The sequence below is a fragment of the Hemitrygon akajei genome, chromosome 2 (assembly GCF_048418815.1).
Source record: "Hemitrygon akajei chromosome 2, sHemAka1.3, whole genome shotgun sequence".
Classification (NCBI taxonomy): domain Eukaryota; kingdom Metazoa; phylum Chordata; class Chondrichthyes; order Myliobatiformes; family Dasyatidae; genus Hemitrygon; species Hemitrygon akajei.
The window spans coordinates 614,623-633,287 of NC_133125.1; the positions used below are offsets into that span (position 1 = coordinate 614,623).

At 42.4% G+C, this 18,665-nt stretch overlaps 1 protein-coding gene across 9 annotated transcripts in view; it reads left to right on the top strand.

Moving 5' to 3' along the window:
• Positions 1-18,665, top strand: part of LOC140738529 (transmembrane protease serine 11C-like) — a 173,162-nt gene that overhangs the window by 63,078 nt on the left and 91,419 nt on the right. For 7 of the 9 annotated variants that reach the window (XM_073065918.1, XM_073065975.1, XM_073065984.1 and 4 more), the window contains exon 7: positions 9,019-9,090. The exons of the other annotated variants lie outside the window; for them this stretch is intronic. In XM_073065918.1, coding sequence (XP_072922019.1) covers positions 9,019-9,090 — 72 coding nt within the window. The remainder of the gene's footprint in view (positions 1-9,018; positions 9,091-18,665) is intronic. 9 annotated transcript variants of the gene reach the window in all.

An 18,665-nucleotide genomic window follows, 5' to 3' on the forward strand; every position in this document is an offset into this window, starting at 1 on the left:
GGTCCCCTTGTTCAATACCTTCCAGGAGACCAAGTTTGCCTAGGTTCTGTCTTCTGGACCGATTCTCAAAGTTGACACTCTTGGCTTTAAGTGTTTCCACCTGTTTAATCGTCGAAAGTAAATTCTGCTGCAGTTTTTCAATTATCAAGTCTCGCTTCCCAGCGTCTTCTTGCAGAGTTGCGATTAGAACTTGCTGCTGGTTAACTATTGAATCCGTTTTATCCATATAATCTTGAAAAGCCTTTATATCTTGTTTAAAAATTTGTCGTTGTTCTTCAAATTTTTGATTTAAAACCTCCAATAACATTTCATAAGTCAATTCAGTGCGCTTAGGATCAGTCTTCTTTTTCTTCCCATTCCCGTTAGGATCCTTCCCAGGTTCTCGCCCTTTAGATCTAAGAGCCATTTCTGTATTCATTTCTTCAAAAATTCACAATAAACTCTTAAAGTTAAGTCCAAAAAAGTAGCAAGAATCTTTTGGTGTAGGTGAAAATGAGTTAAATAAGGGTGATCATAGGTTAAAAAAAGTAAAGGTTATGGAGCGAATCTGAAACAGTGCTCACTCCATGAGCGTCTCCTGCTGACTCTTGAATCTTTTAATGGTGATTTCTGTATCCTGAGGACTGTGTATTAGTGGGTGGGTGTGTGCATGAGTGGAAGGAAGGAAAAAAGCTTTTTGTTTTGTTACTGTTTTTCTATTGTTTGTTTTGTTCTGCTGAACATTGTGAGTATGTTATGTTGACACTGTTGTTACTGTGCACGTTAAATAAATAAATCTGAATCTGAGTATTTGCTTGTTTCTTTATTCACTTCGCTTTTTAACTGAACTTTCTGTCAGTCAATTCACAAGAAAAACTGTTAATAGACAATAGACAGTAGGTGCAGGAGTAGGCCTTTCAGCCCTTCTAGCCAGCTCCGCCATTCACTGTGATCATGGCTGATCATACACAATCAGTACCCCCTTCCTGCCCTCTCCCCATATCCCTTGACCCCGTTATCTATAAGAGCTCTATCTAACTCTCTCTTGAATGCATCCAGAGGCTTGGCCTCCACTGCCTTCTGGGCAGAGCATTCCACATATCCACCACTCTCTGGGTGAAAATGTTTTTCCGCATCTCTGTTCTAAATGGCCTACCCCTTATTCTTAAACTGTGGCCTCTAGTTCTGGACTCACCCATCAGCGGGAACATGCTTCCTGCCTCCAGTGTGTCCAATCCCTTAATAATCTTATATGTTTCAATCAGATCCCCTCTCATCCTTCTAAATTCCAGTGTATACAAGCCCAGTCGCTCCAATCTTTCAACATATGACAGTCCCGCCATTCCGGGAATTAACCTTGTGAACCTATCCTGCACTCCCTCAATAGCAAGAATGTCCTTCCTCAAATTTGGAGACCAAAACTGCACACAATACTCCAGGTGGGGTCTCACCAGGGCCCTGTACAGCTGCAGAAGGACCTCTTTACTCCTATACTCAATTCCTCTTGTTATAAAGGCCAGCATGCCATTAGCTTTCTTCACTGCCTGCTGTACCTGCATGCTTGCTTTCATTGACTGATGTACAAGAACACCTAGATCTCATTGTACCTCCCCTTTTCCTAACTTGACTCCATTTAGATAGTAATCTGCCTTCCTGTTCTTGCCACCAAAGTGGATAACCTCACATTTATCCACATTAAACTGCATCTACCATATATTTGCCCACTCACTCAACCTGTCCAAGTCACCCTGCACTCTCATAACATCCTCCTGACATTTCACACTGCCACCCAGCTTTGTGTCATCAGCAAATCTGCTAATGTTACTTTTAATCCCTTCATCTAAATTATTAATGTATATTGTAAACAGCTGCAGTCCTAGCACCAAACCTTGCAGTACCCCACTGGTCACAGCCTGCCATTCCTACTCTGCCCCCAATACCATGTGCCCTAATTTTTCCCACTAATCTCCTATGTGGGACTTTATCAAAAGCTTTCTGAAAGTCCAGGTACACTACATCCACTGGCTCTCCCTTGTCCATTTTCATAGTTACGTCCTCAAAAAACTCCAGAAGATTAATCAAGCATGATTTTCCCTTCATAAATCCATGCTGACTTGGACTGATCCTTCTACTGCTATCCAAATGTGTCATAATTTCCTCTTTTATAATTGACTCCAGCATCTTGCCCACCACTAACATCAGGCTAACCGGTCTAAAATTCCCTGTTTTCTCTCTCCCTCCTTTCTTGAAAAGTGGGACAACATTAGCCACCCTCCAATCAGCAGGAACTGTTCTTGAATCTATAGAACATTGGAAAATGATTACCAATGCGTCCACGATTTCTAGAGCCACCTCTTTAAGTACCCTGGGATGCAGACCATCAGGTCCCAGGGACTTATCAGCCTTCAGACTCAACAGTCTAACCAACACCGTTTCTTGCCTAATATAAATTTCCTTCAGTTCATCCTTTACCCTAGTTCCTTTGGCCACTATTACATCTGGGAGATTGTTTGTGTCTTCCCTAGTGAAGACAGATCCAAAGTACCTGTTCAACTCGTCTGCCATTTCCTTGTTCGCCATAATAAATTCACCCACTTCTGTCTTCAATGGCCCAATTTTGGTCTTAACTATTTTTTTGCTATTCACATACCTAAAGAAGCTTTTACTATCCTCCTTTATATTCTTGGCTTGTTTACCTTCGTACCTCATTTTTCTTGGTGTATTGCCTTTTTTGTTATCTTCTGTTGCTCTTTAAAAGCTTCCCAGTGCTCCAGTTTCCTGCCCATCTTTGCTATGTTATACTTCTTCTCTTCTATTTTTATACTGCCCTTTACTTCCCTCGTCCGCCATGGCCGCCTCTTACTCCCCTTAGGCTCTTTCTTCCTCTTTGGAATGAACCGATCCTGCACCTTCTGCATTATTCCCAGAAATACCTGCCATTGTTGTTCCACTGTCTTCCCTGCTAGAGTATTGTTCCATTGTACTTTGGCCAGCTCCTCCCTCATAGCTCCATAGTTCCCTTTGTTCAACTGTAATACTGACACATCCGATTTTCCCTTCTCCTTCTCAAATTGTAGGTTAAAACATTTCATATTATGGTCACTACCTCCTAATGGTTCCTTTACCTTGAGGTCCCTGATCAAATCCAGTTCATTGCACAACACTAAATCTAGAATTGCCTTCTCCCTAGTAGGCTCCAGTACAAGCTGTTCTAAGAATCTATCTCGGAGACACTCTACAAACCCCCTTTCTTGGGGTCCAGTACCATTCTGATTCTCCCAGTCTACCTGCATGTTGAAATCCCCCATGACAACAGTATCATTACCTTTGCAACATGCCAATTTTAACTCTTCATTCAACTTACACCCTACATCCAGACTGCTGTTTGGGGGCCTGTAGATAACTCCCATTAGGGTCTTTCTACCCTTAGAATTTCTCAGTTCTATCCATACTGACTCTACATCCCCTGATTCTATGTTCCCCCTCACAAGGGACTGAATATCATTCCTCACCAACAGAGCCACCCCACCCCCTCTGCCATTCAGTTTGTCCTTTCGATAAGATGTATATCCTTGAATATTCATTTCCCAGGCCCTGTCCGCTTGAAGCCATGTCTCTGTTATTCCCACAACATTGTACTTGCCAATTTCCAACTGAGCCTCAAGCTCATCTACTTTATTCCTTATACTTTGTGCATTCATATATAATACTTTTAATTCGTTACTCCCCTCTCCTATCATATCAATTCCTATTTCACTTGGCCATACTGTATGATCTCTTCTTGAGCTTTCTACTCCATTGATTCTGTTGTCCTTTTTAACTTTTCTTATTTTCACTTTCCCTTTAACTCCATCCTTATATTTCCAGTTCATCCCCTCCCCCCCACTACTTAGTTTAAACACATCCGTGTTGCAGTGGCAAACCTGTCTGCCAGAATGCTGGTCCCCCGCCTATTAAGGTGCAACCCGTCCCTTTTGTACAATTCATCCCTACCCCAAAACAGATCCCAGTGGTCCAAGAATGTAAATCCTTGCTTCCTGCACCAGTTCCTCAGCCACACATTCAGATCCATTATCTCCCTGTTCCTGCCCTCTCCAGCACGAGGAACTGGAAGCAAACCAGAGATAACCACCCTGGAAGTCCTGCTTTTCAGCTTTCTTCTGAGTTCTCTGAAGTCCCGCTGCAGAGTGTCCTTCCTCTTCTTCCCGATGTCATTTGTGCTGACATGCACTACCACTTCCGGTTGTTCACCTTCACCCTTGAGGATTCCCTGCAATCGGTCCGTGATGTCCTGGATCCTAGCACCAGGGAGGCAACACACCATCCTTAAATTGCATCTGTTGCTGCAGAAACCCCTTTCCGTACCTCTTACTATGGAGTCCCTACTACCATGGCTCTTCCTGATGTCTGACTCCTCGGCTCTGCTTCAGTACCAATTTTAGGCTCGCAGACCTGTCCGCCTCTCCGACTGGCAGTATCTACAGAATCAGACTGTGTTGGGGTATAAATTCCATGTTAAACTGCTGTAAATCTTTTCATATAGAACTTCTGAAAGACAATTCAAAGGTGTAGATTCTGTTGTTAATAAAAACTTACTAATTCAATGTAGTTATGTTGTAAACTAATACAAATAGTAACTACACTGAATACAACACATAACAAATAACACAAAACAAAACAGGCCCACAATGTTGTGCCAAACCAATTCAGTTAGTAATCAAATGGCTGACTAAACTTATCCCTTCTGTCTACACAATGCTTATACCCTTCCATCCCTGCATATTCATTAACCTAAGAGCCTCTCATATTTGCTTCCACCACTACCCTAGGGAGTACATTCCAGGCACCCTCCACTCTCGGTATAAAGAACTTGCCTTGAACATTTCCTTTGAACTTTCCTGTTGAAGCAAACTCATAATCCTACGTCAGATCCTGGGAGTCAACACCTCCTCTGCAATTGGATCTTTCACTTCTTGACCAACAGACTGTAATCAGTAAGGATAGGCAACGATACCTCTGTCACAATTATTATGAACATTGGTGTCCATGAGGCTGTGTCCTCATTCTCCCTGCTCTACTCCCTGTACACTCCTGACTGTGTGGCCAAATTCTACTCTGACTCCATCTACAAGTTTGCAGATGTAACCGTCGTAGCAGGTCATATCTCAAATAATGATGAGTCAGAGCACAGGAAGAAGATGGAGAACTTAGTGGCATGGTGTCCATAAGGCCATAAGATATAGGACCAGAAGTAGACCTTTCTGCCCATCACATCTCCTCTGCCATTCAATCATGGGCTGATTCAATTCTTCCAGTCATTCCCACTCCCCTGCCTTCTCCCCATACCCTTTGATGTCCTGGATAACCAAGAACCTATCTATCTCTGCCTTAAATGCACCCAGTAACTTGGCCTTCACAGCTGCTCGTGGCAACAAATTCCACAGATTTACCACCCTCTGACTAAAGTACTTACTCCGTATCTTTGTTCTAAATGGACATCCTTCAATCCTGAAGTCGTGCCCTTCTGTCCAAGACCCCTCTACCATGGGAAATAACTTTTGTGTCATGACAACAACCTTTCCTTCAATGACAGGAATCAAAATAGCTGTTTATTGACTTCAGGAAGGGGGGCAGTTGTATATGCTCCCGTCTACGTCAATAGTGCTGAGATTAAGAGCTTCAAATTTCTAGTGGTGAATATCATCAATAGCCCATTTTAGTCCAGTCATGTAGATATCACAGCAAAGGCAGCTCAATCACACCTCTACTTCCTCAGGGGTTAAACAAATTTGTCATTTGTCATGCCCCTGTCAATCTTTACCAAAGACCACTTCCCACTGCGGACATTCTCTCTTCACTCCTCTCCCATTGGCCAGAAGATACAAAAATAGGTACCATCAGGCTCAAGAACAGCTTCTACCCCACTGTCTTCTCTTCCCTCCTCCCTCTTGAATGGCTCAGTTGCTCATCTTTTCTGCAGCCCTCACTCTCACGCACGTCAATTCATTAACAAATTAGCAGCATAATGCACAATATATATTTTTTATTTATTCATTTACAAGATGTAGGTGTCAGCAGCTAAGCCAGTATTTATTGCCCATCCCTAGTTGCCCTTGAGAAGGTGTTGATGAGCTGCCTTCTTGAACAGCTGCAGTCCCTGAGGTGTAGATACACCCACAGTGCTGTTAGGGAAGGAATTCCATGATTTTTACCCAGCAACAAAGAAGGAACAGTGATATGTTTCCAAGTCAGGATGGTGAGTGACTAGGAGGGGGATTTCCTAGTGGAGGTATTCCCAGGTACCTGCTGTTCTCGTCCTTCTAGATGGTAGTGATTGTGGGTCTAGAAGTGCTACCTTAGGAACTTCCATGTATTGTTGCAGTGCATCTTGTAGATAGTACCCATTGCTGCAACTGTTTGTTGATGGTGGAAGGATTGGATGCTTGTGGAGGGGGTAACAATTAAGTGGGCTGCCTTGTTCTGGATGGTGTCAAGCTTCTTGAGTGTTAATGGAACTGCTAGTGTGAAGGGCTGTCAGAGGTTACAGTGGGACATTGATAGGATACAAAGATTGGAGGTGTAGTGGACGGTGATGAAGGTTTTCAAAGCTTGCAGAGGGATTTGGACCAGTTGGAGGAATGGGCTGAAAAATGGCAGACGGAGTTTAAAGCGGACAAGTGTGAGGTATTGCACTTCGGAAGGTCAAACCAAGGTAAAACATACAAGGTAAATGGTAGGACACTGAGGAGTGCAGTAGAACAGTGGGATCTGGGAGTACAGATACATAATTCCCTAAAAGTGGCGTCACAAGTAGATAGGGTTGTAAAGAGAGCTTTTGCTACATTGGCCTTTATAAATCAAAGTATTGAGTATAAGAGTTGGAACGTAATAGTGAGGTTGTATAAGACATTGGTGAGACCAAATTTAGAGTATCGTGTGCAGTTTTGGTCACCTAATTACAGGAAGGATATTAATAAGGTTGAAAGAGTGCAGAGAAGGTTTACAAGGATGTTGCCGGGACTTGAGAAACTGAGATACAGAGAAAGGTTGAATAGGTTAGGACTTTATTCACTGGAGCATAGGAGAATGAGGGGTGATTTGATAGAAGTGTATAAAATTATGATAGGTATAGATAGTGTGAATGCAAGCAGGCTTTTTCCACTGAGGCTCGTGGAGAAAAAAAACAGAGTACATGGGTTAAGGGTGAAGGGGAAAAAGTTTAAAGGGAACATTGGGGGGGCTTCTTCATGCAGAGAGTGGTGGGAGTGTGGAATGAGCTGCTAGATGAAGTGGTGAATGTGGGCTCACTTTTGATATTTAAGAAAAACTTGGACAGGTATATGGATGAGAGGGGTTTAGAGGGATATGGCCCAGGTGCAGGTCAGTGGGACTAGGCAGAAAAATGGTTCAGCACAGCCAAGAAGGGCCAAAAGGCCTGTTTCTGTGTTGTAATATTCTATGGTTCTATGGTTCCAAAACTGGGCTGAGAAGTGGCAGATGGAGTTCAACCCAGATAAGTGTGAGGTGGTTCATTTTGATAGATCAAATATGATGGCAGAATATAGTATTAATGGTAAGACTCTTGGCAGTGGAGGATCAGAGGGATCTTGGGATCCGAGTCCATAGGACTCTCAAAGCTGCTGCACAGGTTGACTCTGTGGTTAAGAAAGCATATGGTGCATTGGACTTCATCAACCATGGGATTAAGTTTAGGAGCCAAGAGGTAATGTGGCAGCTATATAGGACCCTGGTCAAACCCAGTTGGAGTACTGTGCTCAGTTCTGGTTGCTTCGCTATAGAAAGGATGTGGAAACCATAGAAAGGGTGCAGAGGAGATTTACAAGGATGTTGCCTGGATTGGGAAGCATACCTTATGAGAATAGGTTGAGTGAACCCGGCCTTTTTTCCTTGGAGTGACGGAGGATGAGGGGTGACCTGATAGAGGTGTATTAGATTATTAGAGGCATAGATCGTGTGGATAGTCAGAGGCTTTTTCCCAGTGCTAGTATGGCTAGCACAAGAGGGCACAGTTTTAAAGTGCTTGGTAGTAGGTACAAGAAGAGGTGTCAGGGGTAGGTTTTTTACGCAGAGAGAGGTGAGTGCATGGAATGGGCTGCTGGTGGCAGTGGTGGAGTCGGAAATAATAGGTTCTTTTAAGAGACTCCTGGACAGGTACATGGAGCTTAGAAAAATAGAGGGCTATGGTTAACCCTAGGGAATTTCTAAGGTAAGGACATGTTCGGCACAGCTTTGTGGGCTGAAGGGTCTGTATTGTGCTGAAGGTTTTCTATGTTTCTATGAACTAGATAGATTTTTACAAATATCTAGTGGTTCTGAGGTTACTTTTATCAATACTAGGTTTTGTTTCAGATTCATGTAATTATTCAAACATAAATTCAGCTTTCTGGCTTAATAATCCAACTCTTGGGGTGCTCATCTAACTGGCTACTAATATAACCATTAACACAATGTATAAAGAAACCCCTCAGTGTTTACTGGAACTAGAATATATCTTTACATGGAATTTAATATCCCATGAGCTACTGATATTCAGTACATTCAAGAGAATCAATTCCAACAATAGTGAAATTGTGGACGAGAAGGTTTAATATGTTGATATGCTAATTGTTAATATTAGGTTTCTCTTTGTTTCAATGGTAAAAATGCAAATAAGATAAATGGGAAAACATCCACTATTTCCTTGCAAAGCCACAATAACTTTACTCAGAGAAGCTGTGTCTGTTAGTTAATTAGCAAGAATATGCATTCTTAACCAATACAAACAATTTGTTGTTTGTTATAATCTGGATTGCACTGTCCATAAAGATGGTGAATTCAATAGTAACTTTCAAAAAGAAATTGGATGAAGAATTGAGGGGGAAATCTGCAGGGTGATGGTGAAAGAGACACAAGAGATTGTGCTGATGCTGGAGAAAACAGAGAGAAGTGTATCCAAGCAAAAGGATTTTCAAAGGCCTGTGGAAGAGATAATTTTCCATCTCTCTGATATATGTTTCTTTTTGCATTTTCCACAATCAGCTATGCAAAACTTAAATGCTACAATTACCACGGAGATACCCACCACGTTTACATCGAAGGAGGAATCACCAAGTAAGATTGAAATTTTAACTACAATATTTCCAAAGTCTAGCTTTTGGTAAATAAATAAAACTTGCACAGCAGAATGCCTCACAATAAGGTAAGTTCTAATGACTATATAATTCTTATTTCAACAGACTATCTTTCAGAGAGTAAAAGGAGCTTTAAAGTACTTTGATAAGTGTAATAATTGTTCTAACAGAGAAAAAAACTCATTCAGTTTGCACCCAGCAAATTCTCACAAATTGCAACAAGATATTTACAACCAGTCTTTAGTGACAGTGATTGAGAGGTAATTAATGGGAAGAACAACGGGGAAAACTTTTCTCCTTTTCTTCCAAACAGTGCAATAGGGTCATTTACACAGCCTGCAAAACCTGATAGTGATTCCTACCATCTCCAATATCTCCACTGGGTGACAGATGACACGTGCTGTTCATAATAGAAACGTTTGTACATAATTGACAAACACCGTTATTGAGTTGTGTTCACTTTAAGAGACGATGCATGATGTGATGACTTTGCAGATTTTCCTGTGTTTGTCAGTGTCAGGTATCAACATCTGGACCCTGTACAGATTACAGAGGAGGAGGTCTTTCTTACCCTGAGGCAAATCAGGGTGGGTAAAACCCCAGAGCCTGACTAGGTGTTCCCTTGGACTCTAAGGCAGGCAAGTTAAGAAATAGCCAGGGCCCAAGCAGAAATATTTAAAACATCCTTTGCAACAGGATAGGTACCAGAGTATTGGAGGATAGCAAATGTTGTTCCGCTGTTTTAAAAAGGCTCTAATCAGAAACCAGGAAATTATAGGGTGGTGAGTCTGACATCAATTGTGGGAAAGTTATTGTAAGGTATTCTAAGGGACTGGAAATATAAGTATTTGGATAGATATGGACTGTTTAAGGATAGTCAGCATTTCTTCATTTATGTGAAGAATAAAAGGATGACAGAAGTGAAGGTAGGACCGATTAGAGATAAAGGTGGGAAGATGTGCCTGGAGGCTGTGGAAGTGAGCGAGGTCCTCAATGAATACTTCTCTTCGGTATTCACCAATGAGAGGGAACTTGATGATGGTGAGGACAATATGAGTGAGGTTGATGTTCTGGAGCATATTGATATTAAGGGAGAGGAGGTGTTGGAGTTGTTAAAATACATTAGGACGGATAAGTCCCTGGGGCCTGATGGAATATTCCCCAGGCTGCTCCACGAGGCGAGGGAAGAGATTGCTGAGCCTCTGGCTAGGATCATTATGTCCTCATTGTCCACGGGAATGGTACCAGAGGATTGGAGGGAGGTGAATGTTGTCCCCTTGTTCAAAAAAGGTAGTAGGGATAGTCCGGGTAATTATAGACCAGTGAGCCTTACATCTGTGGTGGGAAAGCTGTTGGAAAAGATTCTTAGAGATAGGATCTATGGGCATTAAGAGAATCATGGCCTGATCAGGGACAGTCAGCATGGCTTTGTGAAGGGCAGGTCATGTCTAACAAGCCTGGTAGAGTTCTTTGAGGAGGTGACCAGGCATATAGATGATGGTAGTGCAGTGGATGGGATCTACATGGATTTTAGTAAGGCATTTGACAAGGTTCCACACAGTAGGCTTATTCAGAAAATCAGAAAGCATGAGATCCAGGGAAGTTTGGCCAGGTGGATTCAGAATTGGCTTGCCTGCAGAAGGCAGAGGGTCATGGTGGAGGAAGTACATTCAGATTGGAGGGTTATGACTAGTGGTGTCCCACAAGGATCTGTTCTGGGACCTCTATTTTTTGTGATTTTTATTAACAACCTGGATGCGGGGATAGAAGGGTGGGTTGGCAAGTTTGCAGACGACACAAAGATTGGTGGTGTTGTGGATAGTGTAGAGGATTGTCAAAGATTGCAGAGAGACATTGATTGGATGCAGAAGTGGGCTGAGAAGTGGCAGATGGAGTTCAACCCGGAGAAGTGTGAGGTGGTACACTTTGGAAGGACTAACTCCAAGGCAGAGTACAAAGTAAATGGCAGGATACTTGGTAGTGTGGAGGAGCAGAGGGATCTAGGGGTGCATGTCCACAGATCCCTGAAAATTGCCTCACAGGTAGATAGGGTAGTCAAGAAAGCTTATGGGTTGTTAGCTTTCATAAGTCGAGGGATAGAGTTTAAGAGTTGTGATGTAATGATGCTGCTCTATAAAACTCTAGTTAGGCCACACTTGGAGTACTGTGTCCAGTTCTGGTTGCCTCGCTATAGGAAGGATGTGGAAGCATTGGAAAGGGTACAGAGGAGATTTACCGGGATGCTGCCTGGTTTAGAGAGTATGGATTATGATCAGAGATTAAGGGAGCTAGGGCTTTACTCTTTGGAGAGAAGGAGGATGAGAGGAGACATGATAGAGGTGTATAAGATATTAAGAGGAATAGATAGAGTGGATAGCCAGTGCCTCTTCCCCAGGGCACCACTGCTCAGTACAAGAGGACATGGCTTTAAGGTAAGGGGAGGGAAGTTCAAGGGGGATATTAGAGGAAGGTTTTTCACTCAGAGAGTGGTTGGTGTGTAGAATGCACTGCCTGAGTCAGTGGTGGGGGCAGATACACTAGTGAAGTTTAAGAGACTACTAGACAGGTATATGGAGGAATTTAAGGTGGGGGGTTATATGGGAGGCAGGGTTTTAGGATCGGCACAACATTGTGGGCTGAAGGGCCTGTAATGTGCTGTACTATTCTATGTTCTATGTTCTATGTTCATGCATGGTAGGTCATGTTTAACCAAACTTATGAAGTTTTTCAAGAGATTTACCAGGAAAGTGGATGAAGGCAAGTCAGTTAGCTTTAATAAAGCAGTTGACAAGGTCCCACATGGGAGACTGGTCAAGAAGGTTCAGTTGCTCAACATTCAGGATGAGTTTGTAAATTGGATTAAACGTTGCCTTTCTGTGAGAAACCAGAGAGTGCGGGTAGAGAGTTGCCTCTCTGACTGGAGGCCTGCAACTTGTGGTGTGCTGCAGGGACTGGTACTGGGTCCTTTGTTGTTAGTCAAGAGCTGGGAAATTGATTGGTGAAAGAGACAGAAGACCATGGGAGAAAGAAAAGTGGGGAGGAGAACGAGAGGGAGGCGATTAATCTTCATCCCAGCTCTTTACTTCATCCCTCCCCTTTCAGGTTTCACCTATCACCTAGTGCTTCTCTCTCTCCTCCCCCCCCCCACCTTTTAAATTTACTCCTCAGCTTTTTTCCTCCAGTCACGCCAAAGGGTCTCAGCCTGAAACATCGACTGTACTCTTTTCCATAGATGCTGCCTGACTTGCTGAGTTCCTCCAGCACTTTTTGTGTGCATCTTTAATTTCCAGCATCTGTAGATTTTCTCTTGTTTGTAATTGGAGTACTGTGTGCAGATCTGTTGCTGGGTGTGGAGCACCTGAGTTATAAGGAAAGATTGAATAGGTTAGGAATATGTTCCTTAGAATGTAGAAGATTGAGAAGAGATTTGATAGAGGCAGCCAAAATTATGAGGGGTATAAATAGGGTAAATGCAAGCAGACTTTTTCCACTGAGGTTGTGTGGGACTACAACCAGAGGTTATGGGTTTAGAATGAAAGGTGAAATATTTAAAGGGAACATGAGGGGAAACTTCCTCACTCAGAGGATCCTGAGAGTTTGCAATAAGCTGCCAGCACAAGTAGTCCAAGCAAGCTCAATTTCAACACTTAAGAGAAGTTCGGATAAGTTACATGGATAGTAGGGATATGGATACCTATGGTCCACCGTAGATTATTGCGAGTAAGCAGTTTACATGGTCTTGACATGAACTAGGTAGACTAAAGGGCCTGTTTCTGTGCTGTACTTCTCAATGACTCTTTGACTCTAAGGTCACAGCTAATGGTTTGTTCATAATGGAAGTAAAGGGATGCAATTTTTGTTAAGCACATAAAATGACCCTCATATGTATATTTTTAACAATATCCTACAAAATCCTCATCCAGAAGATACAGTTCTCTTCCTGAGATGACAGCAAGCACCAAGGTGAAAGTTGAGATATGTTTTTCCCTGGAAAGTCAAATATTCAAGTTCAAAGTTTAAAGTTCAAATTTATTATTGAGGTATGAATACCGTATACAACCTTGAGATTCATCTTCTTGCAGGTGCTCACAAAACAATGAAAAATGATAGAATTCACAGAAAATGCACACACATACAAAGTCTGCCACATATTCAAAGTGTAAAGGAGGACAAGTTGTGCAAACAGTGAAAAGAAGTAAACAAATAACACATGGAACAGAGCCCTGAAAGTAAGTCCAGAGTGGCAGAGCCCATTCAGTGCTAAGGCAAGCAAAGCCCATCCAGGAGCCTGAAGGTGAAAGAGGCCATAGTTGGGAGCTTAACATCAAGGGATATATTTTCTATCAAAAGGACAGGGAGGAAAGCATAGGCAGTGGTATGACTCTGTTGGTAAGAGTTGGAATTATATCTTAAAAGAGGTGACAGGGTCAGAGAATGTTGAATGCTTGTGGGTGAAGTTAAGAAACTGCAAGGGTAAAAAATACCATTATGGGAATAATATATAGGCCTCCAAATAGTAGCCAAGATGTGGGGTTGAGATTGCAAAGGGAGCTGGAAAGGCATGTAATAAGGGTAAAACCTCAATGGTATTGAGGGACTTCAATATGCAAAGGGATTAGGAAAATCAAGTTGGTGTTGGATTGCAAGACAGAGAATTTGTTGATTGCCTATGAGCTGGCTTTTTAGAACAGCTTGTGGTTGAGCATACTTGGGGAAAGGTTACCTTAAATTGGGTTTTGTGAAATAACCCAGATCTTATTAGGGAGCTTAACATAAAGGAACCCTTAGGAGGCAAAGATTATAATATGATTGAATTCATATTGCACTTTGAGGGGGAGAAGCATGTCACATATATCAGTATGACAGTGGAATAAAGAGAATCACAGAGGCATGAGAAAGGAGCTTGCCCAGGTGGATTGGAGGAGGATACTGGCAGGGATGAAGCAGAGAAGAGTTGGCTGAATAATTCACAAGGTGCAGGATAGATATGTCCCGCAGAAGAAGTTGTCCTCAAATGGCAGGAGTAGGCAACCATGGCTGACAAGGGAATTTAAGGTCAGTGACCAGTGGTGTTCTGCAGGGATCTGTTCTGTGACCCCCTCCTCTTTGTGATTTTTATAAATGACTTGGATGAAGAAGTAGAAGGGTAAGTTAGTAAGTTTGCTGATGACACAAAGGTTGGTGGTGTTGTGGATAGTGTGGAGGGTTGTCAGAGGTTACAGAGGGTCTTCAATAGGATGCTGAACTGGGCTGAGAAGTGGCAAATGGAGTTCAACCCAGAGAAGTGTGAAGAAGTTCATTTTGGTAGGTCAAATTTGAAAACAGAATATAGTATTAATAGTAAGACTCCTGGTGGTGTGGAGGATCAGAGAGATCTTAGGGTCCATGTCCACAGAACACTCAAAGCTGCTATGCAGGTTGACAGTGTTGTTAAGAAGGTGTGTCAGGCTTCATCAACTGTGGGGTTGAGTTCAAGAGCCGTGAATTAATGTTACAGCTATATAAGACCTTGGTTAGACCCCATAGATTACTGTGTTCAGTTCTGGTCACCTCACTACAGGAAGGATGTAGTTACTATAGAAAGAGTGCAGAGCATATTTACAAGGATGTTGCCTGGATTGGAGAGTGTGCCTTATAAGAATAGGTTGAGTGAAATTGGCCTTTTCTCCTTGGAGCAACAGAAGATGAAAGGTGACCTGATAGAGGTGTATAAGATGATGAGTGGCATTGATCATGTGGATAGTCAGAGGCCTTTTCCCAAGGCTGAAATGGATAACATCTGGGGGCAGAGTTTTAAGGTGCTCGGAAGTAGGTACAGAGGAGATGTCAGGGTTAAGTTTTTCACACAGAGTGTGGTGGATGTGTGGAAAATACTTCTGGCAATGGTGGTGGAGATGGATACAATAGGGTCTTTTAAGAGACTCTTAGATCGGTACATGGAGCTTAGAAAAATAGAGGGTATGCAGTAGGGAAATTCTAGGCAGTTTCTAGAGAAAGTTACATGGTTGGCACAATGTTGTGGACCGAAGGGCCTGTAATGTGCCGCAGATTTCTATGTTCTATGCTCTATGTTCTTAAGGACTGCAAAACAGTCCAGCAAAGGGCATATAAGGTAACAAAAGTGACTGGAAAGTTGGATGATTGGGAAGCTTTCAAAATCCAACAAAAGGCAACTTGAAAAGCTGTAAGAAGGGAAAAGATGAAATATGAGGGCAACATGACCAATAATATAAAGCAGGATACTATAAGTTTTTTCAGTTATATAAAGAGTAAAAGGGAGGTGAGAGTTGATTTGGACCACTGGAAAATGATGCTGGTGAGGTAATAATGGGGGACAAAGAAATGGCAGATGAACGTACTGGGTACTTTTCATCAGTTTTCACTGTGGAAGTCACTAACAGTGTGCCAGAGGTCTGTGAGTATCAGGCAGCAGGAATGAGTGTCATTGCTATTACAAAGGAAAATGTGCTAGAGAAACTGTAAGTTCTTAAGATGGATAAGTCACCTGGACCAGATGGACTACATCCCAGAGTCCTGAAGGAGGGACTGAAGAGATAATGGATGCATTGGTCATGATCTTTCAAGAATCATTTGATTCTGGCATGGTCCCAGAGGACTTGAACATTGCAAATGTCACTCCACTCTTTAAAAAGGGAGGAAGGCAAAAGACAAGAAATTATTGGCCAGTTAGCCTAACCTTAGTGGTTGAGAAAGTGTTGGATGAGATTAAGGATGAGATTTCATGGTACTTGGAGACTAATGATAAAATAACTGAGTCTGTGATAAAAAAAAAAGGCAAGTGCAATGTTGGCATTTATTTCAAGCGGAATAGAATATAAAAGCAAGGAGATAATGTTGAGCCTTTATAAGACACTAGTCAAGCTGCATGAAGTATTGTCAACAGTTTTGGGCCCCATATCTCAGAAAGAATGTGTTATCATTGGAGAGAGTCCAGAGGAGGTTCACGAGGATGATTCCAGGAATGAAAGGGTTAACATATGAGGAGCGTTTGGCAGCTTTGGGCCTGTACTCACTGAAAATCAGAAAAATATGGGGTATCGCATTGAAACCTACCGAACATTCAAAGGACCAGATAAGGTGAATGTGGAGAGAATGTTTCCCATGGTGAGAGTACCCAGAACTAGAGAGCACAGCCTCAAAATTGAGGGTGATCTTTTAGAATAGAGGTGTGGAGGATTGTTTTTAGCCAGTGAGCAGTGAATCTGTGGAATGCTCTGCAATAGACTGTGATGGAGGCCAAGTCCATGGGTATATTTAAGGCAGAAATTGATAGTTTCCTGATGGGTCATGGTACCAAAGTATATGATGAAAAGGCAGGTGTATGGAGTTGAGTGGGATCTGGGATCAACCATGATGGAATGGCAGAGCAAACTTGATGGTGTGAATGGCCTAATTCTGCTCCTGTGTCCTATGGCCTTACGGCCACAGGGGAACAACTGCTTCCAAACCTGGTGGCATGTCTCCTGTGCTGGGCTAGTTAGTGGGTTAATCCTTTGTCACTCAGTTTGCCACTCCCATATGGGAAGAGCTCACATATTGTACAAGCAGAGTTATCAATAAAGTTTAGTTGAATAGTCTCCATGCTGTTATGCTGGTTTGTGCTCTTCTTTCTCCCTTATATCAAACACAACATGATGTCAGAAGTGCTGGATTAGCAATGAATTCTGGTGACAGACCAAGAAGACCCCTAACAAGAAAGTATTTGCAGTAGGTCTGTTTTTGTTTGCCTATATCTGTGGGAGGTGTCTAGGGACTTGTCGGTCAGGGATGCCTATGCTAGTTGCTAACTGTATCACTGAGATTGAGTTGAGATCTGGCCAGGGCTGCTAGGCAATGCCTTCAAGCTGCACTCAGAAGTTGATACACTCTAATACTCTCTGGGCCACTAACCTGGGGAAATGCACAGAGACACAGACACAGCAGAGAAGTCAGTCAAACTCTAAGCGAGAGAAAATGAGACTTTTGTGGTCCAAATAAATAAAATACTAAACAAACTGGAAAAAGGAGCAAATATCTGCAGTACCTATATATACTTAGCTTATAAAGCCCCGCAAGACATTTGATTTCTCTAAACCACGGAACCTTGAGAGGAGGCTTAAACACTTTGAGAGATTTAGGATTGCAAGCAATCTCACTTAGGCTTCAGAAGAGTGTCAAGCAAGCACACTAATATACTATATGGATGACAAAGCAGATTGACATCGTGGATGTTTAAGCCTGACAGATGCTCATGAAAAGGAGTAAAAAAACTGCAGGACAATTTCAAAGAATATTTCATAAGAAAATAAAATGTGGAATATGAGAAGAAATATGGTACAAACAGAAAGACTCCAGAAAGAGGTGACAGTAGAGCTCAGCTCCAACAAAACAGACAAGCGAAACAAAAAGCAGGTAAAACATCCAAATGCAGGCGATGTAGCATGTTTCTATTCTACATCAAAGAGCTCTGTCCTCCAAAAGAAGTGAAATGACAACTATGCAACAGAGTTAGCCATTATAAAAGCCAGTGTCATTCAAAAACAGTTCTTCAGGAGGTCAAAGAAGTCCATGATTCAGACAAAGAGAGAGCTTTCCTTGGGGCTCTAGATTCAAATACACAAGGCTGGTGTACTACAGTTCAGTTGCAAAATGAAGCAGTGACATTCAAAATGGACACTGGGACAGATGTCACTGCCATCCCCAAATGTCTGTTCACAAAACTGGTGAAGAAAACAGGCATTACACTGAACACAGCAAAGAAAGTGCTCAAGGGGCCAGGGAAACATAAACTCCGTGTGAAAGGAATGTTTACTACTTCCATCTGTAAACGTGAGAAACGCCTAAAATAGGATGTCTATGAGGTTCAGACTTTCATCTCACCACAACTGGAATTACATGTCATTGATAAGCTGCACCTTATTGCAAGGTTGATTCAGGATAGAGGGTCATCCAATTAAAAAGGGATGCAGGGAAATTTCTTTAGCCATAGGATAGTGAATTTGTGGAATTTATTACCAAAGGTAGCTGTGGAGATCAGGTCGTTGGGTATATTTAAGGCAGACCTTGATAGGTTCTTGATTGGACTTGACTTCAAAGGTTATGGGGAGAAGGCTGGGGAGTGGAGCTGAAATGGTGAAAGAAAATGATCAGCCGTGACTGAATGGCGGAGCAGTCTCGATGGGCCATATGGCCTAATTCTGCTCTTATGGTTTTATAGAGCTGAAAAAAGACAAATATCTTTTCTTTGTGGATTACTAGTCATGGAATGTTGAGGTGTCCAAGCTGTCCTCTACATCCACAACAGTTTTATACAGTACCTGAAAGCTGCATTCGCTCACCAGGGAATACCAGAGACACTTGTGTCAGACAACAGTCCAGAATTTATCTACTCAGACCCCAAAGCATTTGCTAGGGGCTAATACTTGACAAGCAGTCCACAGTACCCACAGGCAAATGGGGAAGTGAAAAGGGCAGTGCAAGCTGGTAAGAATTTCCTACTGAAGGCAAAAGACCCTGACAGAGGACTGCAAGATTATTACATCACACCTCTTGCGA